Source organism: Triticum urartu, chromosome 5A (assembly GCF_056163025.1).
Source record: "Triticum urartu cultivar PI428250 chromosome 5A, HENAU_Tu73, whole genome shotgun sequence".
Taxonomy (NCBI): domain Eukaryota; kingdom Viridiplantae; phylum Streptophyta; class Magnoliopsida; order Poales; family Poaceae; genus Triticum; species Triticum urartu.
In genome coordinates, this window is record NC_141877.1 from 48,566,896 (window position 1) to 48,593,789 (window position 26,894).

The window sequence follows — 26,894 nt, forward strand, 5'->3', positions numbered from 1 at the left end:
ATGGCTTTATACATCTTTCTTCTACACTGATGGAGCATTTGTCTAAGCAGTGTGTGGAATATATATAGTGCTTAATTTAATTGGAGCATCCCCCGCAAAAATAATAGTAATTCAATTGGAGCATAGTATATTATTTTGGTGATAGACATGCATGCATGTGTTGTAGCTAGTCGACGACCGTTGGAGTAAACGTACGATCACTTTGTCTTTACCAAGACTTTTGAGTCCCAAAATGGTTCAGCATTCCACGGGCGAACGTACGTCCGCACAAATTCTTTGTTTCTTCTCCGTACCATTGAAAAACAAGCAGTACATGCACACATGTTCAGCATTAGGGAATCGAAGAAAGCCCGATCGTCGTGGTGAAAATGTCACTTATCTCTTTCCTCCTGCCAGGATGCTTTCTATATCTTGCATGGTACGTACGTGACATTACACCAGTACACATACTTTGTTATTCCACTGGTACGTAAGGCACGGGTGCCTTCTCCATGCATGCGGTGCCAAGAAAGAAGATGGGCTAGTGATTCGTACGTTGTCTCGGTCCATGCTGCACGTTCCAGCCGCCCAATGAGGAAAAAGCTGAAGCTAATATGAGTAGCATTAAGAGCAATAGCGTTGTCATAATTTGAACCACAAGAGTGGTCTGCAAACGATCATAAAAAAAATGAAGGCTGAAACGGGTTTTGGCAAAATCAGAATCGCCAAAAAAATCAACATGCATAAAATTCTCTTGTAGTAGGACCTACTTGTCATTGGGCCATTGGGTCCTCACAAAAAAAGGACCTACTTGTCATTGGGTCATTGCTTCTTTCCCAATAATAGCTGATTCAGAAGAATGCATTTGATTCAAAAACACACATTTCATTCCTATAAACAGGGACGAAAAATTAGTGGCACTGTGACTTACATTCATAGAATAACTAATTGATTACACCAAATGAATAGCATACAACTAATTACTTGTGGCTATGGATTTGCCGGCAGTGCAATGCGGCGTTTGACGCCGCAATTTCACAAAACGGGCCTTGACGGCCTCGTCCCACGCTGACCATGCGTGGACGGCGGCATCGTGGGCCGCGATGGCCCAGAAAAAGGTTATGTGCCCTCGTCCCATAGGCCATGTGCGTGCATCGGCGACGGGGGCAATCGCTCGTCCCAAAAACATTGTTCCCTTTCCACATCCATCACCCGGTTAGTGTCCACGACATTGTGTACATGCCCAGAAGGGGGGGGGGGTCCGTCTCCTCCTGCTTTTCCTCCTCTTCAAGCCGAAAGATGAGAGGGTGGTCCTTTCGCTGCGGCATTGACTTGAAGTAGTGATTTGGAGGCATCGGGGAGGTGATTGGATAGGGTGAGAGGAGATGGCGTCAGCCTTCTATTGGTCGTTGCGGAGCTAGTAAGGGGGCAGTTGGGGAGCGGCGGCGGCCAACGACCATTCACACAACATCCGAAGCAAGGAGATGATGTCGCGTGGCGGCCATCCGATGGGTCACAACATGAATCTGAGCAAGCGGGTGTGCCATTTAATTGTCGGGTGCTTGACGGTCATGTCTCCCCACTCACTAGTGATTCTCTATGTCGAGGGCACCGCTGCTTCAAGTCCCGGCTTTGGCGTGATGAGGAAAACGATAAAACTTCACTTGCGCCACGACAATTGGGTTTGGACAGACACGGGAGGAGGGTGGTCGATTTTGTGCACTTTGTCAATTTGGATCGAATTTGGAGTAGGTCTGGTCTGTCGGATCCGACATGACGCATGCATCCAAGCGTCCCCATATCCACCCACATATGAGCTGGGTTTTAGGAGTGTCAATCAGCTTGAACGTTTTGATTGACTCTGAAAGGTTCGGTTGGGTGGCAATTTTATCAATGAACAGTGATAAGGCTATCTGTCCGAACGTTTAGGACGGAGAAGGGGGTTAAGGAGCCCAGTTGTAGATGCTCCAATCCTTCTTAAAGCACATTTGCTAGGTCCTGTTAGGAAATATTAAAGCGCATTATAATCACCATCCAAGCTAAAAAAAAAAGCTAATCACCATCCAGCTCAAAGAAAAAAAAACTAAACTTGGCCAGACATGTGCTAGCGGCAACTGCAAGATGTCCGTGGCCGGTCGACGCAGATTGATCGGCTGGCCGCAAGACGGGGCCAACAGTGTCAAGCACCCGTTGCAGGTTGGTATACATGAGACTGGGGGATCCGACTTGCCTGCTCCCTTTTCATGTTCTTATCCGTGCTTTCACTTCATCCTACGATTGTTTTTTTTTTCTTTTTTTCTTTCTTATCTAATCATCTCCCCTAATTTTAAGGGGGTGGGGCCGGACCTTATTTTGTTTCAATCAAATCAAACCACGTACGCGGGAGTATGGATGGGCACACGTGAGGGGAGCAGGCAAGTCTCGTCCGAGACTGACTGGGAGCCTATCCATTCGTGTTACCGGTGCCGGTGCACCGGACACCATTGACATCAACAGAGCCCATGTTCCCCTGCACTATTGGACTTTACTTTACTGGGGTCAAAACTGAGAATAAAACAATTTGGAGAGTTATGTAAGCCGAATCAAATAATCTCCTAGACTGAAATAGTCTTCTTTTTCTCAGGCCGCGCTTGGTTACCGGCCAACTTCTCAAAAAATATGCAAAACTAAGCCAAAAGTCAGAAGCTTTTTGTAAAGTCTCTAATTGTGTCATATAAATACAAAAAACGTACACATATTTATGTGTGCTGGCTTTTAACCACAAGTAGGACATTCAGACTTCCCAAAGCAGATACAGTATGTCAAACAAACCATTATGAGAACTTACTAATAACTAATTTGGGCCCTTCAGATTGGGTTTTGACAAAGTAATTAACATCATCAATGACTCATTCATAATGAGCATTTTCACCCACGATGCAAATTTTCTTGTCAACAAAAGAAAAGTACACCAAGTCACGACAACATTCGTACACCAAAAGCTACTGGCTTTTTTCGACTCTTGATTAAAGAAGGTCCCATTTCGCCAAAAAAAAAGGAAAGAAAATGCTCCTAACGAAGATGGACCGATAAAATAGCTATATCACAGCTTCGTGCACCTACACGCACCGGGATAACTGAGAGCAGTCACGTTAGGGCATCTCCAACACCGGCTAGCTAGTGCCCGGTGCCAGGATGGATTCCCTGGCCGTTGCATTCAATTCCTGGCAGAGATCCAGGGATTTTGTTTTGCTTGATGCCAACTGAGCCGCCGAGCGCTAAAAGGAGATTTTTCACGCATCAGGAGAGGAAGAATCGGCCCACACAACTATTAGATCGCTGCTACCATTGGAGACACGAACTCTTGAACAAATGCTAGGAATTTAAATCATTTTATTTTAATAGTTAAGCGCCCTCTATTGAAAATGCCCTTATTCAACTTGGTCTTCGATCATCTGCCGGATTTCTTATAAAGAAGCTAAACAGTACGGAGTAGCTAGCTAGCTAGATAAGCATAGTCTTCAAAGATCTGTCCCGGTCGACTGTGCAGAAGGCACAGAGATCAGTTAAAGAACAACACAAGTTTCATTTACATTGCCACTCCCTCCGTAAACTAATATTAGATCATTTAGATCACAAGATAGTTTACGGAGGGAGAACTACTGTGGAATGCAGTTAAGAAGATTACACTAGCAGACTAAGGTATAGTCTACTGGTGGGAAACTGCTGATGTCTTCCCACCCACCCAGGTTCAAGGCACGGTATTTACAATTTGGATTTGTTGCACCAATTATACCGTAGGCGGTTCCCTTACAGTCTTTCTATCAAAAAAAAGAAGATTACGCCAGCTTTGGTTAATTATTCTCCTCCCGGTTCGGTGAACGATGCAAAAGAATAAGCCAAAGTCACAAACCTCTACAAAAAGCTTTACGATTCAGGTATAATTTGTGTGTGAAGGAAATGTATATGTCCTTATATTTACACCAGAATAGCACAATTTGGCAACATCTGTTGTGCGTTGCGGCAAGAAAATGTCTTCCTATAAAGTGCTTGGTGTACACCCCGACAGCTAGAGGTCTTAGTAAAAATTAATAAAATGGCTACATGCATCGCCCTAGTGCAGAGCCCGGGTCATCCTCCTTCTCGAGAAAACTAGGTGTACTCCCTTTGTCCTATATTAATTGTCACTCGAACGAATGTATCCAGCATGGCCAGATACACCCGTTTGAGCGATAATTAATATTAGACGGAAGGAGTACTTAATTAATTGGTTGTTCAACTAATTTCAACTTGGCATAATTAGGCTTTTCATAGGTAGTACCATGCATGACAACTAGATATTTTTTGTTAAGGTGTCACACAAATAAATAAGGAAAGAGGAGGTTGAGTATCATGATATGATACCATATCATATTAAATGATGTACTAGTTTGTGTTATGCATGTCGATAAATAAGGTCTCTATGATACCAAGATATGATACTATGTCTTGTGGAGGTAGTACCATAAGCATGATACTTGTATAGTGGCCAACCCTAAGGACATCAGTTAGCACCACAACTGCAATTTTGTCTGGCTGAACGCCAACCAAAAATATCCCCGCCAAAGTAAATGCCTACCAAAAGTACATCCAAATTGGGCCAACTAACGACAAAATTAGATCACCTGGTTTCTGTGTCCAGTATTTGACCCCCCCCCCCCCCCCCCCAAAAAAAGGCTAAAGATGCTCAGTTGAAGATACGATCTAACTAGCTAGTGTGGCGCATAAAGAGGTCGGATTAGAGTTCTTTGTTTTCAATTGTGATGCATAATCCCCATGTGGATCTCCCTCCACACCTTTTAGTACAACTGGATGCCTCCAGCCAAAGAAAACTCAACGCATCTATGCAATCATGTTTTATCAAAATTGCCTTCAACTTGTAACACTGCAAAATCTTGGTGTATGATTGACAATGTTCGAAGGAAACACGGGAATTGTTTATGAACAAGATTGATGGCCAAGATCGAGCTGAAACAACGTGAAACAGTGAAAGAAACTCTGAATCTATATGTTTTGTATGCATATATAACAACACTCTTAGAAATCTACAAGAAACATCAATGCAGGAAGTGCATATTGCGTACACTACTTCCGTTCCATATTAATAGACGCTGAAATGGATGTTCTAGAAACTGAACATGTATCATGCATGCATGCATCTTTTTTTTTTGGAAAAGGAGGCGTGCCCCCGGCCTCTGTATGCATGCATCTAGAAGCGACGGTGTGCATGAGAAGATATCTAGTTGCTTAGAACTAACCCCAAGGAACCTGGAGATCTTGAGAGAGGAAATTCTAGCAACAGGACATGTGCGCCAACACTCGCGTTGCATCAGTTGGTAGAGGGAACAAGGAGGCATTGGTTTATCACCTAAGAACCCTACATCAGTTAAGCAGAGCATCGCTTTTGTCTGCAACTAATTATTCTCTATAATCTTCAAGGAATCTTAAATTCTTAATTATCTTCTACTCTCCTATCCTTCCGACGGTTTAAGTCGGCTTGCATGGCAAGCCCTTGAAATGCTCACATGCATGATGCATGGGTCCAACAAATTGCCCTGATAGACTGCACTGTATAATATGGTCATATGGACCAATCAGAAATGCGCACGCCTGCACTGTTGCATTACTATTCATGGTTGCATTAATGTTTAGTACTCCCTTCGCTCACAGATACAAGATGTTTTTGGATATTTTAATGATTACAAAACGAATGAAGATGGGAGTGGTGATTCGTACATTGTCCCATTGCATGCTACACGTTCCAGCACTTGATCGAGCAAAAAGCTAAAGCCAGCAGCAATAGATGAGGGGTGGGGATGAATGATAATGGGTACCCGTTACCCACGTACCCTGCGGGTGAAAACCCTATTAGGGTAAGGGTATGAGATACAAAATTACACATGGGTATATAAATAGGAAAATCTGAAACCCTTTCGGGTAGAGTGGGTACGGGTATGGGATCGTATAACCCATACCCACAGAACCATGTACCCATATAAAATCTATGTAAAGTCAAAATTATCTCTACACTTTGTCATGAATTTGTGAACTCAAAATGTGTGCATGTGTGTTGTTGTTTTTCACTATGCGATGTTGTTGTGATGTGTTTTTGTTTACGAGAAAGTGATGTTGTTTATTAAATATGTTGTTGTTTATAAGTATGTGTTGTTGTTATAATCTGTTGTTTATAATTTATGATTATATGTGGTTTTTTATGACTATGAGTTGTTCAAATTGATGCTTTGCAAACATGGGTAATTTTACCCGCGGGTACCAGTCTACTCTGTCGGGTAACTATGGTATGGAAAAAAAATGTATCCATTGATGGGGAAGGGTAAGGGTGATGGATAAGCTTAGGTGGGGTGGGTAAAGGTATGGGGTGGCTCAACCCATACCCAAATCCTATGTGTGCCATCCCTAATAAGGGGAGAAGGAGACACGTGTCGTACGTACTAGCAAACCTCAGCCAAAACTTGATGTTTATTTTGTTTGTTTTGTTTTTTGTTTTTTGTTTCTTTTTTCCTTCTATGTCCACAATTTCTTTTCTTGTACAGGTGACATGAACATTCTTTTCTATAAGGGTGACCACTTTAAAAATAATTTTAAAAACATATGAACACATTTATAGTTAATGTACATTTTTGTAATAGCGTGAACACTTTATTAAACGTACATGAACATTCTTTTCAAATATGTAAACGCTTTTAAAAACATCCAAACAATTAGCATTAAACAAATTTTATAAATATATTAAACAAATATTATTTCAAGATTTAAGAAAGAAAAATGGGAAATCATGTTATGGGACACATTAAGCAGGCCCTTTGAATTTTACTTGGGTGGTAATGTGCTAGAGCTCGCTACGAGTGCTATATAGCAGTACCCCTTCTTTTAAAGGCAGCGCTATGAATCGTTTTTTTTTTTTTGTGAAAACAACATCGCTATGTTCGAAATCACTAACACATGAGTACTTTTTCAAAAGGTCACTTCGCCCTACCGGGTTGCAACCTGAGAGTTTTCTTTTTTTAATCTGTTTATTCAAAATATTTTATCTCTTAATTCGTGCGACCAAATTTTGAACCGTTTTCATCATTGGATTTCTCGCGGCGTGATCTAACAAACTAGATCCCATGCTGAGAGGTTTTTTGACAAAATTTTTTTTTCATAAAAAATAGGCAAAAAAAACCATGCCTATCGCGGAAGAAAAAAAGTTTTTTTTTCGTTTTCGAGAGGCACAGCCGCGCCTCTCATGAAAGCAAATCCATGCCTTTCGCGAAAGCAAAACCGTGACTTTCGCGGATGAAAAAAAAAGAGAAAACATGTTTTTTTCCGAGAGGCACGGCCGTGCCTCTCGCGGAAGCAAATCCATGTCTTTCGCGAAAGCAAAACCGCGCCTTTCTTGAAAGGAAAAAAATGTATGTTTTCCGTTTTCAATAGGCACGGCCGTGCCTCTCGCGGAAACAAAATTGTGCCTCTTGCGAAAGCAAAACTATGCCACTTACGAAAGAAAAAAAAACATATTTTTTTCGTTTCGAGATGCACGGCCGTGTCTGTCGCGGAAGCAAAACCGTGCCTCTTATGAAAGAAAAATCGCGCCTCTCAGGAAAGAAAAAAAGAAAACATATTTTTTGTGCAATTATTTTTCATATTTTTGTAGGGCGAAAAGCTAAGAAAGACCGGTGGAAAACCGAAAAGAAAAAACCATCTAAAAATCCGAAAATGTGTGCGAAAAAAAAATCCGAAGGGAGTGCCCAAAGCGCGATATGGAGTGGCGGCTAAGGCGCGCTCTCAGTCAACCCCAAGTGACCTTTGGGGAGTCTACGAACGAGCGCTCCTCAACTAGTTGCTCCCATAGTCTTGTGTGCTCTCACATCTGTTTTCTGCCTAAATGGGCTAGCCTCGGTGTGCGGGAGGCCATGCCCTTGTTTTTTTTTGGATTTTTAAGTTCTCACATATTTTTTATTTTCCTTTTGTTTATGCTTCCAAACATTCCAAAAATATATATTATAAAATAAGTTATATAAAAATATTTTTTAAAATGTCAACCAGAAAATGGAAAAACGTTAAATGTGTACAAAGAAAATGTTTCTCATCTGTACGAAAAAATGCATACAAAAAATATACAATATGTGTGAAAAAAAATTGATCATGCATTTAAAAAATGTTAAACTAGCTTTTGTGAAAATGTAAAAAATAATATGAAACAATTTAATTAAAATTTTGAAAAATGTTGACCCTGTATTAAAAAACGACCAAACTAGTATTTAAAAATGATTAAACGTGTATAGAAAGAATGTTAGCCCTATATTAAAAGTTGTTAATATTGTATTTTCAAAATGTTAATTATGCATCTAAAAAATATTAAATATGCGTATAAAAATGTTAGACCATTTATTAAAAAATGTTAACCAAGCATTTGACAAATGTTAAATGTGTGTAAAGAAAATGCTGCTCATGCATAAAAAAATATAGAATGTGTTTGAAAAAAGTTGGTCATGTATTTAGCAAATGTATTCAAGCATTTGGAAAATTGTTTCAAAAGGTATTTTAAAATATTAAATGTGTACAAAATGTTTTTGACCATTGTATCATAGGAAATGTTAATTTTATATTTGATTTTTTGGAAATGTTAATATGTCTATAGAAAAAATATTGACCATGTATCCAAAAAATATTAATCTTGTATATGAAAAATAGAGAAAATCTTGTATATTGACCATGGTCAAGGATTTGGAAAATTGTTTCAAAAGGTATTCGAAAATATTAAATGTGTACAAAATTTGTTTGACCATTTTATCATAGAAAATGTTAATTTTATATTTAAGTTTTTTTTTTGAAATGTTAATATGTCTGTAGAAAAAATATTGACCATGTATCCCAAAAATATTAATCTTGTATATGAAAAATAGAGAAAACCAATGAGAAAATCAAGAAAGACAAAAGAACCGAAGAAATCCTTGATTAACAAAGATAACTGTAAAAAATGATAGAAAACAGTGGAAGAAAACAGGACAAGAACCAGCGAACGAGGAACCACACATGACGGATCAAGCGATCGAAAAAAAGAATCATCAAACCGGCTGTCCCAGATACAGCAGAGGAGGAAAAACTTTCATCAGGCCGAGAGGTATTCTCGCTTACAGCGAGAAATTGTTTTGGCGCTTCCTTAAGGCCGAATCCCTTTCAACGCTTATAGCGCCAGTTATCAATACATCTGATTTCCCCGCTAGTGTAAATGGCCAGACCAAAACGTGTCTCTCCCTGCACAAGCTTCTTTTTTTTTAGGGGTCCCAGCACAAGCTTCTAAACCTTCTCACCTAGAAAAAAGGCTTCACAACCTTCTAGAAGTTGTCCCCCGATTTGTTTTGGGCTGGTTTCTCTAGGTTATGTGATTCATAGGTTTTGTTCAGTTTCTATCGGTTCTTTCCATTCCACCTTTTCGTTTTCCTTTTTATTTTTTCCGTTTTCTAAATTTTAGATTTTTTTGTTTATTTTAATTATTATGAACTATATTTTATTCTTGTGAACTTATTTTCGAAAATCCAGAATAATTTTTTGAATATTTTTCAAATCCGCGAATGTTTTTTTCTGAACTCGTGAACTTATTTAAATGCCGTGAACTTTTTCAAACACGATCGTGACTTTTTTATACTTTTAACATTTTCGAAATTTAGGAACTTTTCTCCAGATCGATAAACTTTTTTAATATTTGTGAACATTTTTTTTGAACTACGAACGTTTTTTGAAATACGAAAAAAACTCAGATATGATTTTTTCCCCCAAAAAATCAACGGTCAACGGTCAGCCTGTTATGAAACCGAGCGAGCGAGTAGCACGTTGCTGGGCCAGCCCACGCCAGCAGGCGCGTGTGAGCTGGAGCAGAGCGCGCCGAATAAGAGGACCGGCCGCCTATTGGCAAGCCCCATTAAGACTGTGCCTTTTCTTATTTTATTTTATTTTTGTAAATGTATTTAATTTTTTCAAAATGTCAGTTAAATGGGGGGATATTTTTTGATGGAAAAGTAAAACTTTTTTCATGCTAGATAAAAAGATAGTGTGTAACGAACAAATGTTCCTCTTATTTGAAATAAAAAATATCTTATGCAAAAAACTATTTATGTTGCAGATTTTTTTATTTATAGGAATTTTAAAAATCATATTCCATGATTTTGTTTTCAAAATTCTTAAATTAAATCATATTCCGCCTATTGGACGCTCGTCCAGTTACAATCATTGGAATAAAAGAAGTTAACAATCATCGTGGATTGTTCTAAAACAAAACCGATAATAAATTACTGCATGTCCCTAATTGAAAGTCATCTATTGGTGTATGTTGCAATTTGGTTCTTCATCGTACCAAGTTATCAAGCCGAAAAGGGACCACCGCCATACTTTTGGCTTCGTTTCCAAATAAAACCTTTAGGAATTGAAGCTAATTACCTTTCTTACAAGATTTTGTAGAATCCGTGGGGTTGCTTGGATGGATGCACACTTGATGTTAACCATCTAGAGAGGAGGTTGATGAAGCTGCCTGCAGATACGGCCATATAAATTATGTAAAGGGAAAGAAAGAAAGAAAGGAAAATCTCACTTACAGGGAAACAGAGAAGCCAACAATATACTGGAATGTTGAATGCATTCTGAATGATATCTGTACAATTTTGTTCCTTAACTACAGGCTAAACTGCACTCTTTTGACAAACGTAAAAATCACAATTCACGACAGAGATACCCATAAAGGCTCATACAAAAATAAAGGCTCAACACCCAGAAAATCCAGTAGAGCAGCAGTGGCAGCAAGTGGAGACATCCTGGCAAGTGGCAACACACATCCTGGGATATCCCCTCATCGTGTATGGCCAACTCCTCATCAGCGTTTTCTCTCCTTTTTTTTTATGAAATGCAGCAGACCGCTGCTTTTCGTTCATTAAGAAGGCGAAAAGAGTACAAGTATCCGAAAGAAAAATAATAGAGTGCACCATACAGGGTAGAGAGCCAAGATTACACCGCGCCTGCCCAGATAACTCCTTTGACCCCAGAGGCCAGGTGGCTAGTTCATCTGAGATTTTGTCACAAATTTGCAAGAAATTCAGGGCCCGACTGTTCAACACTGTTATTCCTTTCTATCCAGAATCGCCGCAGACAACCATGATCACCGCACAGAGATGCTTGTGACACTGCAGAGGAATCTGAGTCAGTGCCAGCAACCACCACTGGACCAAACTGTCAGGAGTTGCCATTTGACATCAGAGGGAAGGGAAGTTGAATATAGTGAGGAAGAATCTCCGTATCCCAGCAGTGAACGGACAGTGAGCAAGTATGTGCAGGGAAGATTCATGTCCAAACTTCATCGTCTCCATCCTCGGCTTCAGCTTTCATGATCTCCGTCCTCGGCTTCAGCTTTCATCATCTCTGTCCTCTTCATCGCCATCCCTTTTCTCATCTTCATTTGCGTCTTCTCTGTAGTCTTCATATGCCTCCTTAGATTGATCCTGTCAAGCGAAACTGAACACCAGGAACATATTTTCAACTGGCTCTAGCATAAAAACGAAGAACCCAAAGTTGGAAGCAACAAGAGCAGGGTACTTATATTGGATAGAGCAATCAAACTAGATATTATACCTGCTGATTTGCCTCCACATTTGTCTCCATTTTGTAGGGCTCTCTTGTGTAAAATAGGTGCCATCTTTTTTCAATGCCTTCATCATTTGCATAAGCCTCGACATGCTGGATATGGCCGAACTTGTCCCAAGCGATGCCGGCTTTTCCCAGAGCCATGGAGGCGAGTACCCCTGGGCTGCAGTCCAGAAGCAAATGACTGGGCTTTACAGTTTGCAGGAACAATGGAAGTCGTTTCTCATTGTAGTAAGCTGTCAGCACGAGTCTCCGGAGTGTTAGAAGTATAATTATGTTTAAGTTAGAGATTAGGAGTTAGAGATAGGATTGGTTTAAACCATGTACGACTTGTCCCCTACTTCAGATCAATACAACAACACAATATTCAGCCATCTCATATTTTCTACATGATATTAGAGCGGTTAGTCTCACGACGCCGATTCTAAGACCTTTCACATCTTCCACAGCACGCCGCCTCCGGAGAGATTAATCTCCTCTCCCCGGGGGCGCGGCACCCGATCGATCAACGATCTGACCGGTTCTTCCCTAGATTAGATTAGATCCAATTTTCGAATTCTCAATTTCCATCCAGTAGATAGATACTACTATTTTCTTTAGCTATAAACCCTAGAAATCGGTGCTTCAGCGGCGGGCAAGTCGCATCATCCAGCCGGTCGCTACGGACTTCGTTCGAGAGGAGCAATCGGAAATCCACGCGCGGGCTGATTCTGCATATCCATGCAGCCCATGGACATCCAAGGCGCATGCAGGACATGGGCAGCACTGCACGGGACGAAATTTACTCCGTGATCTGTACATCCATGCAGCCCATGGACATGCAAGGCGCATCCAGGAGCTCGAGCCTCGCGTGGCTACCAGCCTCCATCGACTCATGCGACACGCGACCTCGACGCTACACCCGCGCGCACGTTGTACCCGGCGGCTCCAGCGCAGGCTTCTCCGAGGCTGCATATCGTCTACTCGCCATCGACCAGATCGACACCGTCGTCCACACGGACGACGCGGAGCCGAGCTACATCCGTCTCCATCATCCTGCCCCAAAAGCTGTTGTCCGATCCAATCGGCCACCCGCGCATGAGCAGAACAACGGCCGGGCGACTTCGACTGGCGAGACCGCGAGAGGCCCAGCGCATGGCACGAATCACGGATTCACGGGAGGGCTGTTTCCCCAACTCCATTAACTCCAGCGCGCGCCCTACGACCACGACCCACGACACCAAGATGTACGCCAAGCCGGCCTGCACCTGCCTACCACGCATGTGCACCAGTCATTCTTCATCAAGCTATCGATCTGCAACTACACCGACACCTCCCGTGCCGAACGACATCGAGCTATACGGCTACGTCAGGCTACGAGCCAACATACTTCTTCGACACGACACGGCATCGACATCCCGTCGCCACGAGGAACACCTCCAAGCGACGAATCATCATCAACACGCTGCTGTAGCAGTGTCAACATCAACACTTCATCGCCAAGGTTTTCATCAATCGTGATCTTCACCAACATCATCGTCAGACACACCGCCTGCCGCCTCATCCACAAAATGGACAACTAGCGTTTTTTGACAGATTTTTTTGCAAGACACGACCTCAACGATGGCAATGACCGTGTCATGACGACGGCATCGACCGCGTCATCCACGACGGCACGACTGCATCGACACGGCGTCACTATGATGACGACCCTACACGGCCACACGGTTCTGGCAAAACCGATGTGTGCTCGATGGGCTTCTTCCGGTCTTGGCAAAACCGGCGGACTCATCGCCGACGGCACCCTCTCACTTCCACAAGGTGCATCGTCCACGGCTGCAGCTCAGTCATAGCGCATTTTTTTGCGCCTTCGGTTTAGTGCGGTTTCATCATTCACGATGACTACACCATCGACCACGACTACCTCGACCACGGCTACATCACCATGATCGGCTACCTTGACATTGACATTAATGGCTACGTCTACAGCAACTCATCGGCAACAACTCTAGTCAACAGCGTCCGCGTCATCACTAGCGTCCACGCCACTCCCGCTGTGACTGCGGGAGGGAATAGAGGAGAAGGCAGGAAGGCACCAGAAGGGGATGCAGTCACCGCCCTAGGTGCCGACCCATCAGAGACGCAGTTGATGATGGCGTGGCGGAGAAGACGACGGAAGCACAAGAGTTCAAATTCAGTCGCCATCGTCCGCTTCACTCCCGCTACGACTGAGGGGAAATGTTAGAAGTATAATTATGTTTAAGTTAGAGATTAGGAGTTAGAGATAGGATTGGTTTAAACCATGTACGACTTGTCCCCTACTTCAAGTCTCTTCTCATATTGTACTTTATATATATTCCACACCTGGGTCAGATCAATACAACAACACAATATTTAGCCATCTCATATTTTCTACACGGAGTGCAGTCATCTCCTGCAGCGACTCAAGCTTTGGGCAGCAGTTGATCGCAAGCTTTTGCAATTTGGGCAAATTGGAGATGCTAGTCAGCTCTGGTAAGTCATACAGGTCGAGCTCAACTACGGAGGCGAAGTTCTCTAGAGAGTGGAGGCACTGAATGGACCATATGGTTAGCTTTTTCAAAGCCCTTGCATGGGACACGAGGCCGAGAGGAATACGCCTCAGTTTACAGCCATGGATTATAAGCTCCTCCAAGACAGGCATTGCTTGCACTTCCTCCTCCCAATCCCACTCCTCCAATTCCACCATTTTCGTAAAGATCATCTTGTTCAGTCTCGGAAATGCAGCTAGCGCCTGAAATGAAGCATGGTGATGGTGACTATAGGGGTGCAAGAATTCAGGACCGACACGCTTGATTGCCGGAGCACGGTTGACCTCCAGGTAATCCAGATATGGGAGCTGGCACAAGCCATCTGGGAGTTGGGTGCAACAAGCCAGGTCTTCAAATATTAGTATCCTCAAGCTATTGAGGGGCGTCGTTGCTGTCGACATCATCCATTTTGGGAGCTGACGCCCGAAATATCCTTGGATGCGAATATCTTGCACATAAGGCGGAGGATGGAGTTCATCAAACACCTCCATAATTGTTCCTTGATCCTGCTCAGAAACTTCTTCCTTCACTAATCCATCATCGCCTAGCCTGCTCTTACAGTATAAGGCCATGCAGGAAAGATAGACCTTTTCACTCAGCCTTGCCTTTGTGGCAAATGAGGCAGCAGATACATTCTCCAGACTTGCTAATCCAATTTCCCCAAGCTGGGAAAGAGGCTGGAGCTCTTCCAAACTACACCAATCACCATCCATGTGGGTATGGAACCCCCAAAGTATCCTCAAATTTGTGAGAGCGGAGAACCCCCTAGGCATACTACTTACAGATGTGCTGTAAAGTTCAAGATATCTCAGTCCTTGTAACTTTACAATGGTATCTGGAAGTTTCACAAGATTCTGACAACCAGCAACACTAATGTGCTGCAAGAACTTCATTTTGTGAATGTTCTCTGGCAAGCTCTTTATATCATTGCATTCCCTTAGTGCCAAATACCTCAAGTGTTTGAGCTGATACAAAGATTTGAACAATGCAGCAAAATTTGCATACTCTATGTGCAGAGTCCGTAGATTTGAAAAAGGAATCAAGGAATCACCAGACTGAATCTTAAATTTTCCAACTAGTATTAATGATCTAAGTGATTTCTGCTCATGTAAACTCCTCCACTCAAATTCATCTGATTCCACTCCTCTGGTTTCTATGGACAACCTAAGAAACCTTTGCAAACTAAGTTTACTATTAACAGTTCCTCCGCGGTGAGCTACTAGTGCTTCATCTCTAGTCACATATTGAGCGAATGAACGAACAACATCATGCATGTTGCAAATATATTGACCGGCATATGATGTATCTGACTCTATAAGGTTCCTCAATATTAGCTCTTTATGGTACTCAATTCCTAGTTCTTCCAATCTATCAGAGTCTCCATGAACAAATCCTTCACCAATCCACATGCCGACCAATTGTACGTCATGTATAATTGTCTTCTTAGGCTTAAGGGAGAAGTGCAGAAAGCATTGCTTTAAAGAAGGGGACAAGTCCCCGTAGCTAATATATATTGCATAATTTAGCTCTTCTGGCATTCGAGATATTGACCATATAGCATCATTCAGAACTTTCTCCCAATCACATCGCTGTTTATCCTTTTGGCATAGGAGTCCTCCCATCACTTTTATTGCAAGTGGTAACCCATCACATTTTTCTATAATTTCCAGTCCAATATCCTTTAGCATATCAATCGCAGGTTCACTTTTCTCTGTAGCGAGTACCTGCAAGCAGTTTAAGCATATAAAATTAATGAGAAGCATATTACATATTTCTGTGGCTAGTGAAGTTCTTTTATTTCCTGATATGCTATCTCAGAGAGAATCAGTCCATGTGCTACTTAAAGTGAATTGTCTCTTCACATGTTGATTAATAGGTCGAGGCAAATGTTCGTCGGATTGTTTATTTTTCATTGAACTGGCACACAAAAGTACTACCTCCGTGACTTAATATAAGACGTTTTTTGACACTATGACAGTGTCAAAAACGTTTTATATTATGATACGGAGGGAGTAGAACATAATCGCCCTCCTTCTATGTCGGATTGGTTACTCAAATAAACAAGCAACACAATCTGGAGTAATCAGGACCAGTGGTCGCAAGTGCACAAAATTAATACAATAAATCACTAGCAAGTATGCTATACTAAGACTTAACACCGTGCAAGAGGAATCAATGCAGTAAGCATTCGAAGTACATTAATCCATGGCTAGTGTTCATCAATGGACGATTAAGTTATTATTAACTTCAATAGAGGTTACTACTAGTAATTGCAAAATTACCTGCTTCTTCAGCAAGGTCCATGCATCTTCAGGCCCTAATTTGCCAACATGGTGGTAGGGATGCTTGGCTTTCATGCCTAGGGCAACAGTCTCATGTCTTGTGGTGACAAGGATTCGACTATTGGATGCAGCATGGCTAAAGGGAGCCATGAGCAAGTTGTTCCATTCATTGGTTCCCCACATGTCATCCAACACAAGAAAAATCTTCTTGTCCCTGACGGCGTCAGCAAGAGCTGGCACAAGCAATGCTTTATCCTGAGACCCACCCCCCGAGCCAGGCAGGTTTCCATTGGCAGCTGTGATGGCCGTCCTCAGCAACTCAACCTCATTGAACACCTGTGTGATGCTCAGCCATATCTTCTTGGCGAATTTGCCCTGGATGGCCTCGTCGTTGAAGACCTTCTTGCTGAGGGTAGTCTTACCAATTCCACCGACACCAACGATGGCAACAATCATGATGCTATCACTATCATCAGCTACTTCCTCTGTGAGCACCTTCACAAGCGCTCTCGTGTCATCTTCAATCTTCTCCCCAACCACACGCGACCGCTCCAACAACGGATCCGTCTTGCGGTCAACAGCTTGAGAACGGGTCACCATCCGGTCCTGGTAGGCTTCTAGCTTGATGAAATTGAAACTACTACCCCTCTTGAAGATGTCATCCAACTTTTGGTTAAGTGTCTTGATGCGGCTGCCAATGTTATGGGTATGGAGGGGGTTCCTCATGCAGAAGAGCAGAGGGTTAAGGCACCCCATATCCTTGGATGGACCTTGCTCCATGACTTTGAGCTGACACAAGTCAAGGATGTCGGTAACATCATACATGGCGCGCTTCAGTTCCTCCACCCACCCCTGCACGCTCTCATCAGTGATGTTCCTCCTATCGGCATCTGCAAGGAAGTTCTTGAGGTCCCTAAGCTTGATGCCCAGATTTTCTATCTCACCAGCCACTCCAATCAGCATGGCCACCTCTTCTTTGGCCATCTCGATGACCATGTCAGCCACGTAGGATGCCAAAGAATCCAGGACCGCCGCCATACTGCTGCAATGAGCTCACTTTTGGTGCTACAAAAAATAAGCAAACAAATTACTCCTTTTATTATTACCACCAACAATCCCATGCTTCAAATAGAATGTCACCTAAAAAAATTAATTCACTTGAGACTACCGATTGAATTGGTCTTGATCCAGTATTCAACTACGAAACAAAATATTCTGGAATGTAGTCTAACTCTATCACAGTTGAGATGATATTGGCTCTATTTACCCATGCCCAATCAAACACCGCAAATATCAAACCTGATTCTAAGTAAAAGTAAGGGTTTCCTTTCTGATAAAAAGGAAAAACTTCTTCTAAGAACAAAAGGCAGCATCTTTATTCTGTAATAAGGTTACAATCACGTCGCAAGTAGTAGGTTAGCAATTGCACAACAATTACATGCACAACATTACTAGAAGATAAAAATAGAGATAGAAAGCTCATGGATTGTCTTCATGTTATACAGGTATACAACTACGAAAAGCGTTAAGACTGACGATGAACCAAACAAATCTAGAGAAATAGTACAACACACACGCATGCAGAGAGAGCAGCGAGATTACCTTCATTAAATTGGAAAGATTAGAAATGAATGGGTTGATCTTCCTCCGGTGATGCTCTAGTACTGAAATTTGTGGAAGCACCAGAGGATCGAACTTTGTTTCCTCCGTCCATGCTCTACAGCTGTAGTACTACAGCCTGTGGAAGCGCAAGAGAACCGAACTTCGTTTCCTTCGGTCATGCTCTACTACTGTACTTCTGGAAGCACCAGAGGATGAACTTCATTTATAATATATAGACAAAAGGGAAATACTTTAGAAGTCGTTAGATGACACCCTTCGATCGCACTGAATGACTTAACCCTGACTACAAGGTGATGCTGCTAACAAGTTTAAAATGCTGAATGACTTAGCCCTGATTCTAACAAATAATTCATAGTGGTGATGCTGTTAGCTAGTAGTATATGATTGTTCAGGAATGGGTAATTATTTCTGGACTAGTTGGGCGGGCATGTATTATCTATCAGATTCATATGCATCTATTGATGTAATCAGTTATAGTTATTAAATCCTTGCTACTCATCAAACAAAAGGGGAAAGAGTAAAAAATGCTGGGTGGCGCCTAGTGATGCCATGATGATTGTGGCCTGCCTCCACAGAATACATCCATCTACCAGCAAACAATTCTTGGTAAACTTGCAAGATGTGACAAGTGGATGGGTAAACTTGCAACTGGATGGCCAACTTGAAATATGTAACTCTTGGTAATCCAAGCTAAGAGGCGCAGGATGTGACAAGAGGAGCTTCCCATGCCCATTTAAGTTTCTTATCTTAATCCAATAACACCTTTTATTTTTTTTCCTCAAAAAATAAAATAAAGTTACAAGCAACTTTGGTGCGAACGCAGAAACATATGTCATGTTAGTTTTACAATGCATGCTGACAAGCTTTATACCACCGTATTTTTCATATATACAAGTTAATCATAGCATAATGGCATATCTACATTACTTGCATCTTCGTGTTCTTGGCAGCAAACCTTTCCTCAAGTCTTCTATTATTAAGTAGAGCCACCTGCTGCACAGAGGCACCAATACTTGGTATGAGTAGCTAGACTGCTAGAGCGAGATCTGGAGGCCGCAATTGATTCCACCTGGATGCAGAAGATCATCTGAGTTAAATTATAAATCCACGTGGTATAAACATAAAATTATATTGCCAAGAAAAAGTGCCGAGTCAGAGTTACTATCTGTCAGTCAATTATTTAAAGCTCCCCACAAAAGAAAAACTAATTATTTAAAGCTGTGGTAACGTCAGGCTGATATAATTAGGTCGATCCAACTTATCATCATGAACTACAAAAGCATTGCACATATAAGAATAGGTAGATCTAACAAGAAATTTCAAGGTATATGAAGTAAACTGAGGTGGACATTCACTGCTAACAGCCTAACACGCAATGTGAACCTGCCCTGTCTGCTTATTCATAGTGTATATAACAAGCAATTTGTTACCTTAAACACAAAAGAACGGACTGGAAACAAAAACAGCATGTGGAGTTAGAGAGAAATTCAAGGGACACAATCATTGGAAGTGCCTCCGGTTCATGCAGTGGGCATACTAGTCCATTAACAACGAGGAATTAGCTGGAGGAGTTGCATTTGTCAGTATGCTATTTGCTATAGCCTATTGTATTCATCAAACAGAGGTGGACATATACATACAACATGATAACACACCAAACAATACGCCGAAGGAACCAAGGCAATGAGGATTGAAGATTTTTTGCCGAAAAAGGGTTTCCCCCCGCTTTGTATACAAAGCAACCAACCGATACATCCAACGATAGATGCTGGGGCGGAAGCAGCACAGTCACGCCCAAAAGAAAAGAAAGAGAAAATACAAGAGAAAAAAATGCCAACAGCGGCGGATCGACAAAAAAAGGAGAAGCCTCATGGCTGCTGCACCCACCAGAGATTGCCCACCAAGCTCCGAGCCTCCGAGGCACGGTACCAATCAGCACCTCCAAGAAGCGACGCGACGATGACGGCGCTGCTGCCAAGGGTTTCCCCCGGTACGCTGTGAGGAGAGAGGAAGGGTAGCCCCGACGCCCTCCAGGAAGGTTAGGCGGTACCCACAAGCGCCACCGTGTTGGTGTCGACCAAGCCAACAAGGATTTCTCCCGATCCCACCCTCCACCTCAGACACTTCAGAGCTCGCCACCAAACAGACCCTCACCCTGCGCCAACCCGGTCATGAAGCTTCCCACTCCAGAGGATTGAAGATTTTGTCTGCATAGTTTATCATTATTATTTAGTTGAGTTAGAAGTATATACTGACCTGCTTATTAAGCAATGACCAAGCATCTTCTGGTCCTAATTTGCTGGCATGATGGTAGGGATGCCCGAGCAACAGTATCATGTCTTGTTCATGTTGTGACGATCAATGACTTTGGCTGCTAGGGGCTCCGTGGCTAAAAGGAGTCTTTAGTGGGTTGTTCCTCTAAAAGAACTTTTTGCCCCTGATGGTGCTGGCAAGAGCCAATACAAGCATGACCATGTTTCCATTCGACACTCAAGTCCGAGAAAGTGCCTCTCGATGGTAACAATGGCTGTCCTAAAAGGCTCAACCTCATTAAACTCTTGTGTGATGCTCATAAACTCTTGTGTGATTCGCCTTGGATGGCCTCGTCATTGAAGACCTTCTTGCTGCGAGTGGTCTTGCCGATCCCACCAACACCATGCTAGCACTCTTGTGGGCTTTCGTGTCATCTTCGATCTTCTCCCCAACCAAGGCAGACTGTTTTACACCAAGATTGCCGATCTGGCCTGAGACGCGGATTGGCATGGCCACTCTTTAGTACTGCCTACCTTTGACATCAACAAGTGCTGAAAATTGGTTCAGACATGCCCATGACCATGAAAAAAAGAAAGATAATCAGTCCAATCACTAGACACTGGCAAAAAAAATTAAACGGGAAAAAGGTGGCTTGCAAACATGAAGACGGCGCTATATGTATGCACACAAATTTCCTTGAGATAAAAAAAATGCATGCTCCAGGGCGAGATTCGAAGTCAGGCCGACACAGCTAGTAGAAGCGAATCAGATCCAGTGAGATGTATTCAGTCGATCTCTCTCATAGCGCAATGATTGAGCGGCGGGGCTCGGGGAGCATACGCACCTATCGAGCAGAGGGGTGGGAGGCGGGAGCGTGCGCACCGACGTCCCGTCCCCCATCTGGCTCTTTCCCACTCCCTTCTTCGCCGGCGGCATCACACCGGCGGCGGTGGAGTGGTCCAGCCTCGCGGTTCTTATTCCCCGCGTAATAACGCGCACCCCTCCCAGCAGTATTGCGCTGCTACGTAGGCCCGGCCCATTTTCTGGCTTTTGCTTCCCACTGGTTTTCTTTTTCAGGGTTCCTTTTCTTTCCCTTTTTTTCTAGTTTTTCCTTTTTCAAAAATTCGAGTTTTTTCATATGACAACCCAAGATAGTTTTTAAAACTCCCTATCATTTTCGAAATTCATGATCTTTTTAAAATTCACGAAAATTATTGAAAATCTAAAACTATTTTTGAAGTACATGAAAATTTTCTTAATCCACGAACATTCTTTTTAATGGCGAACATTTTAATAATTTGCAAACATCTTTTGAATTCTCAAACATTGTCTTGATTGCTTCTTTTTTTTAATTCGAAAATATTTTCTGAAATTCATGAATATTTTTTATCATCAAACATTTTATCCAAATTCTAGTGTTTTGGAAAAAAATGTGATTTTAAAAAGTTCACATCTTAAAAAATATAACATTTTCTGAATCTGTGATTTTTGAAAAAAAACAGAATCTTTTATTTTTTTGTAAATTATAGTAATTCAGGTATGTCTTTAAATTCCCAATTATTTTTTGAATTCACAAGAAAATTCAAAAACACTTTTAGAAATTTAGAACATTGTTTTAAATTCTAAATGTTTTTTAATTCCTGAGAATTTTTCTAAAATTCAGGAACATCTTTTGAGTTCATGAACATTTTTTGTATCCGTGAACATTTTTAAATGGCAGCACATTTTTAGAGATTTGTAAAAAAAAGGAACTCATGAACACTTTAAAAGTTCAAAACATTCCTTGGAAGTTATGAACTAATTTTCAATTCTTGATCAAAATTTTAAATTTTGTTATAAAATAAAAAGAAAGGAAACTAAAATGAAGAATGAAATAGGTGCCTCAAACCACACCCGCCCAACCTCAACCGCTGGCACAGTTGAGTGGCTACTCGATTTGGAAGCGTGAGTAATACTGAGCAAGGCTTAGTTGCGGCAAGGTGGATTTGGTAGATAGGGTTCACAGAAAAGAGGAAAGTATACCATGAGAACCAGGGTTTATTCTGCTATAAGATATGTGTTTATTTTTTGGTTATAAGATGCCGAATACATGCAAGAGCTGCCTTATGTAATGGTACAAAGTTAATAGCACGACAAGTAAAATGATGCAGTAAAGGCAAAAAACACTTCAGGTAGAAGGCGAGCCTTCGGATCCTGATGCGAGCTTCCATCTAGGTCGTCTGTTAACTAATGAATTGAACACTTACTGTACATCTGAAGCCTCACAAATACCCCCGCATGAAAACGATCTTGTCCTTAAGAAGGTGCTTGAAGATTGAACCATCTTTGTACAGTTTGCTTGAAGAAGGCAGGAACCATCATCTTGATGAAATCGGTTTCTTCCTATGTAGTATCATCAGGTGGAAGATTTTTCCACTAGACTAACCGTTGCAGCGCTTGCAGATTGTTGAGTCGAACTTGCCAAGTTTCTTGCACGAGAGCATGGTAATCATATCTACCAACCTCAACCGCTTCAACTAGACCCTTCCTATGTAGTATCACCAATGGTAGATATGAACAGAGCAAAACTTTGGGCCTGATATGCTTTTTCAACTACTCCCTCCGTTTCGAATTACTCATCGCAGAACTGCATGTATCTAGATGTATTTTAGTTCTAGATACATCCATTTCTGCGACGAGTAATTTGGAACGAAGGGAGTAGATGATATGAAATACTGATGCATGCCAATTTTCTCTGGAAACAACAACTTGTATGCTACACTACACATGAGCTATGGATCAAAATGGACCATAGTATTTACTTTGGAGTTTAATGTTGGTACCAAGATCGAAAGCATTGTGGCATTACAACTGCATTTTCAGATAAATCATGTAACCAACATAAAAATTGTATCCACTCTTTTGCGGTCAGCATACTTTTTTTTCATCCGAGCTTGAGTTGCTGCTAAATTTGCTTTTCAAGTCGTGCATAAGAGTTTGTATGCCAGTCCGAAGTTCCTCGACTCCATTTTCTAGTACCCGTGGGTATGGTGAAATCACTGATATTTGGTGGGGGATATCCCTAGAGTGCTTCAAATGGGGTTTTTCTCAGAAAAGAATGAAATGATGTGTTGTACCAATATTCAGCAGATGCTAGACGCGTTGTCACTCTTCTTAGGTTCAGTAGAGGCCATGCAACACAGATAATTTTCAATGCACTGATTGTTGTCAGACTGGGGATGATATATAGTAGAATTGCGACACAATTAAATTCCCATTGCCTTAAATATGTCTTGCTAGAGCTTACTACTCCCTCCGTCCCGAAATATATGTCGTTGGAGAAATCCTTCCGACCAGGTGAAAATCGGGGAAATGACCTTATTGCCCCCGCTACATTTGAATCCTCTGCTTCCCGCTCGTCTTCCACCTCCACCTCCGCCCACGTAGTCCGCCCAGGTCCATCCAGGTCCTCGATCCTCTGCCCTCAGCCAACTCGAGCAGATCCTCCGCCCAGGGTCGCTGATGCTTCTCCTCCCCCGTCGCTGCTCCTTCCCGACCCAGGGTCGCTGGTGCTTCTCCAGCCCCGCCGCTGCTCCTTCCTTGCGGAGTTGGGCAGGTGAATTTCTGGAAACAAAATGATTTGGAAACAATTAATACTCCACTGTTAATTTTGGAAGCAATAATTTTTGGAAAGGATCAAATAAACTTAATAAGTTTTGGAAAGGATCAATAAGTTGGGCAGGTGAGTATTGCATAAATTTTGGAAAGAAACAATAAATGTTGGAGTATTGATTTGGAAACAATCAATCCTCCAATTCTGATAAATTTTGGAGTATCAATTCGAAAATGGCCTATTATTGCTCTCTGTCACTCACTCACTCATCGAAAGCAACCATTATTGGAAGAATAAAAATGAAGGAAGCAACCCGTGTTGATGCACCTAGAGCTGAAGGAGTAGACAAATGTGGAGTACAGTACACCGCATAAGACGGAAGGAATCCATTTTTACAATCTGATGAGGAAGAATAAGAAGGAACCAAGCATATGAAGGAGTATTCAGTTACTCCTGCTGCTGCAACAGTACAGTACTCCAGGAATAATATGGAATGTGGACTAATCTGAATAATCTGGTCTAATGTAGACAAATGTGGACTACCCTACTCCAAGATGCTACTCTAACTATCAGTACTGGAGTACGTACTGTTTAGTCTGTTGGAGTACAACAATACTCCAAGATGCTAATCCGGTTTCAAACTTGCAAATACAACAAGACAAGCCATGTACCCATTTTACCTTTGATGTTAGATCTTGGGATAACAAAGAGTGCTCCCAACAAGAAGCACACCAAGTGAGATGAGAACTAGCAGTACTGGATAGTGTATTAACTGAAGTAGTGTTCTGCACAGCAAAATTGGCTGCAGTCAGCAAAACTTTTGGAGTACTTTAATATTCCAGTTAATTAAGAGAGAAAGAAGAGAGAAGAGAGGGACAATTTCTAGTAATGCATTTGATATTCCATGAATTTTCTACTCCAGTAAGTAATTTGATATTTCAGCAATACTACTCCAGAACAAGAAAGGCTCCATATTTCAGCAACCCATAAACAAGAAAGGCTCCATAGAACTTGCTCCACAACATGGAGTTAAGCAGCAACAATCATCATCAGCAAGTGCTCTTGGAGTACAAAGTCAGATAATTAATTGAAAATGCAAGATAACCTAACAGAGCAAGATGGAGTACTCCAAGAAAATTAAGAGAAAAAGGTTTAATTGAATTTAGTGGGTGTCTACAAGTGCTATACTGTTTCAGTTAATACAAGAAGAGAAGAAGAGAGAGCAAGAGCTATACTACTCCAGAAGAGAAGAAGGAATTGGTACTAGAATTGGTACTGGAAATCAGCTTGCTTGCTATTCCTAATTAACTTTCAGTTAATATCTCTAAAACTACAGCACCACCGTCGGCGTCGCCCTGCAAGCACAATATATGATTGAAACTCTGAATCGAACGACAACTAAAGCAAACCAATCGATCATCGACAGTCAAACTCTGAAGAAATGTTGACCCTTTTTTTTTTCTGCTGCTGCTGCTTGGTTGATTACTGAAGAAATGTTAACAACCGAAGAAATGTTGGCAGAGGAGTACTGCTGCTGCTTGGTTGATGACAGAGAGCTCGGTAGATTACGTGGTAGAGGCCCCAATGAGTGCTTGATCTTATCCAAGAAGCCACTAAGCAATAAGCAACTAGAGTAGACTTGCTGCTTCAGCCTACACCCTGAAAAAAGATGGATCAATCGAGGTAAGCTACTAAGCCCAAGCACTAATGCACTGAAAAAGCACTAATGTTGTTGATTCTGCTTGGAGATCGTGGAATAAACTGACAGTAAACACTACACCCTGGTAACAAGACTTAACCGAAGTAAGCCAAGGCATTGTTACACTGAACAAAAGTTGCAAATCGGTCGTACTGACGGGATCTTTGTTCGCTGGTAGCAGCTCAGAGTTTGCTCGCTCTGTTCGCTGTATGGATCGAGCGCACTGACGGTGAACGAGCTAACAATCGACACAGAGAATGGCGCAGGCAATTCACATCGCAGCCGCCGGCGTCATACGAGGAAGAGTGGACGGGGCCGTACCTAGCGGGGCGAATCAGTCGTCGAGGATGGCCGGCCACGGAGTAGCCCCGACACCTCGCCCGACGAGGGGTGTGAAGCGGCGAAGCTCGCACGCCGGCGACACGTGCACCGGAGACGAGGCCGAGGGCTCGCTCGGTGGCGTCCATGACGGCGCGGAAGGGGCCGGAGAGGAAGACGACGCGACGGTCGGTGCCGGGGAGGAGCTGGCCCCTGCCGGGGAGCTTGATGTGGGCACCGGAGCCGGCCTCCATGGCTGCGATGGAAGAGCCCCCAGAATCCGACGCGCGAGGCGCCATGGTAGCCTCCGAATCCGACGGTGGGGCAAGGACGCCCTGCCTTTGTTGTTCCCATCCTTCTTCTTCTTTTTCTGTGTGTCTCCGGCACGGACCGCCGCCGCCGCAGTAGCACCGAAGCGAGAGGGAGGGAGAAAACGTGACGCACGCAGAACCAGCGCCTCCGCCGCCCAGAAGCTCGTCGCCGGCGCCTAAAATATTGATCTTTGGACGTCCGGGTGGTGGATTTCTGGCCAGGCCGTGGGAGAAGACGTGGTGGGAGGAGAGGAGAGGCCAGCGAAGACGCGAGGGGTGGGGGAGGAGAGGCCGGCGACGAGAGAGGTGATCTGGGAGGGAGGTGGGCAGCGAGTGGGCTGTCGGGTGGGAGGGCAGTTTGGGAAACTTAAAAAATTTCGTAACATGACGAGATTGGTACGTGGAATACGGCCTACATTTTGGTATAGAGGGAGTACTATTGTGCAGAGTGGTAAAGTAGCTCTATCATTTTGTGTGTTGGAACGCTTGTGCAATGCTTACGGTCTCATGAAGCCGAGAGCAGTCTTAGGGCAATTATATATAATCGCAATCTAATACCTAAGCAAAAAAAAAGTTGGTCCCAAAAGTAAATGAAAAAGAAAACACTGGGTATATATTGGATGGCTGGTTCCTAAT

General features: G+C 42.6%; 2 protein-coding genes and 1 long non-coding RNA gene across 3 annotated transcripts; all 3 read right to left on the reverse strand.

The window, feature by feature from the left end:
• Nucleotides 1–11,393: 11,393 nt before the first annotated feature.
• LOC125550090 (putative disease resistance protein RGA1) lies at nucleotides 11,394–17,519 on the reverse strand. The gene is made up of 4 exons (XM_087523322.1): nucleotides 16,463–17,519; nucleotides 14,028–15,904; nucleotides 11,620–11,878; nucleotides 11,394–11,489 (listed from the first exon to the last, which is right to left on the reverse strand). The coding sequence occupies exons 1-4, from the start codon at nucleotides 17,498–17,500 to the stop codon at nucleotides 11,394–11,396; spliced, it is 3,270 nt and encodes a 1,089-aa protein (XP_087379448.1). The 5' UTR covers nucleotides 17,501–17,519.
• Nucleotides 17,520–19,791: 2,272 nt separating this feature from the next.
• LOC147967933 (uncharacterized) lies at nucleotides 19,792–21,320 on the reverse strand. Its single transcript, XR_015603210.1, has 3 exons — nucleotides 21,183–21,320; nucleotides 20,342–20,889; nucleotides 19,792–20,240 (listed from the first exon to the last, which is right to left on the reverse strand). It is a non-coding gene; the product is annotated as an uncharacterized LOC147967933 (long non-coding RNA).
• Nucleotides 21,321–23,424: 2,104 nt separating this feature from the next.
• LOC147967934 (uncharacterized) lies at nucleotides 23,425–26,552 on the reverse strand. Its single transcript, XM_087522590.1, has 3 exons — nucleotides 25,951–26,552; nucleotides 24,611–25,589; nucleotides 23,425–23,941 (listed from the first exon to the last, which is right to left on the reverse strand). Exons 1-2 carry the CDS (start codon nucleotides 26,244–26,246, stop codon nucleotides 25,583–25,585), a joined length of 303 nt encoding a protein of 100 aa, XP_087378716.1. The 5' UTR covers nucleotides 26,247–26,552; the 3' UTR covers nucleotides 23,425–23,941; nucleotides 24,611–25,582.
• Between the last annotated feature and the right edge of the window lie 342 nt (nucleotides 26,553–26,894).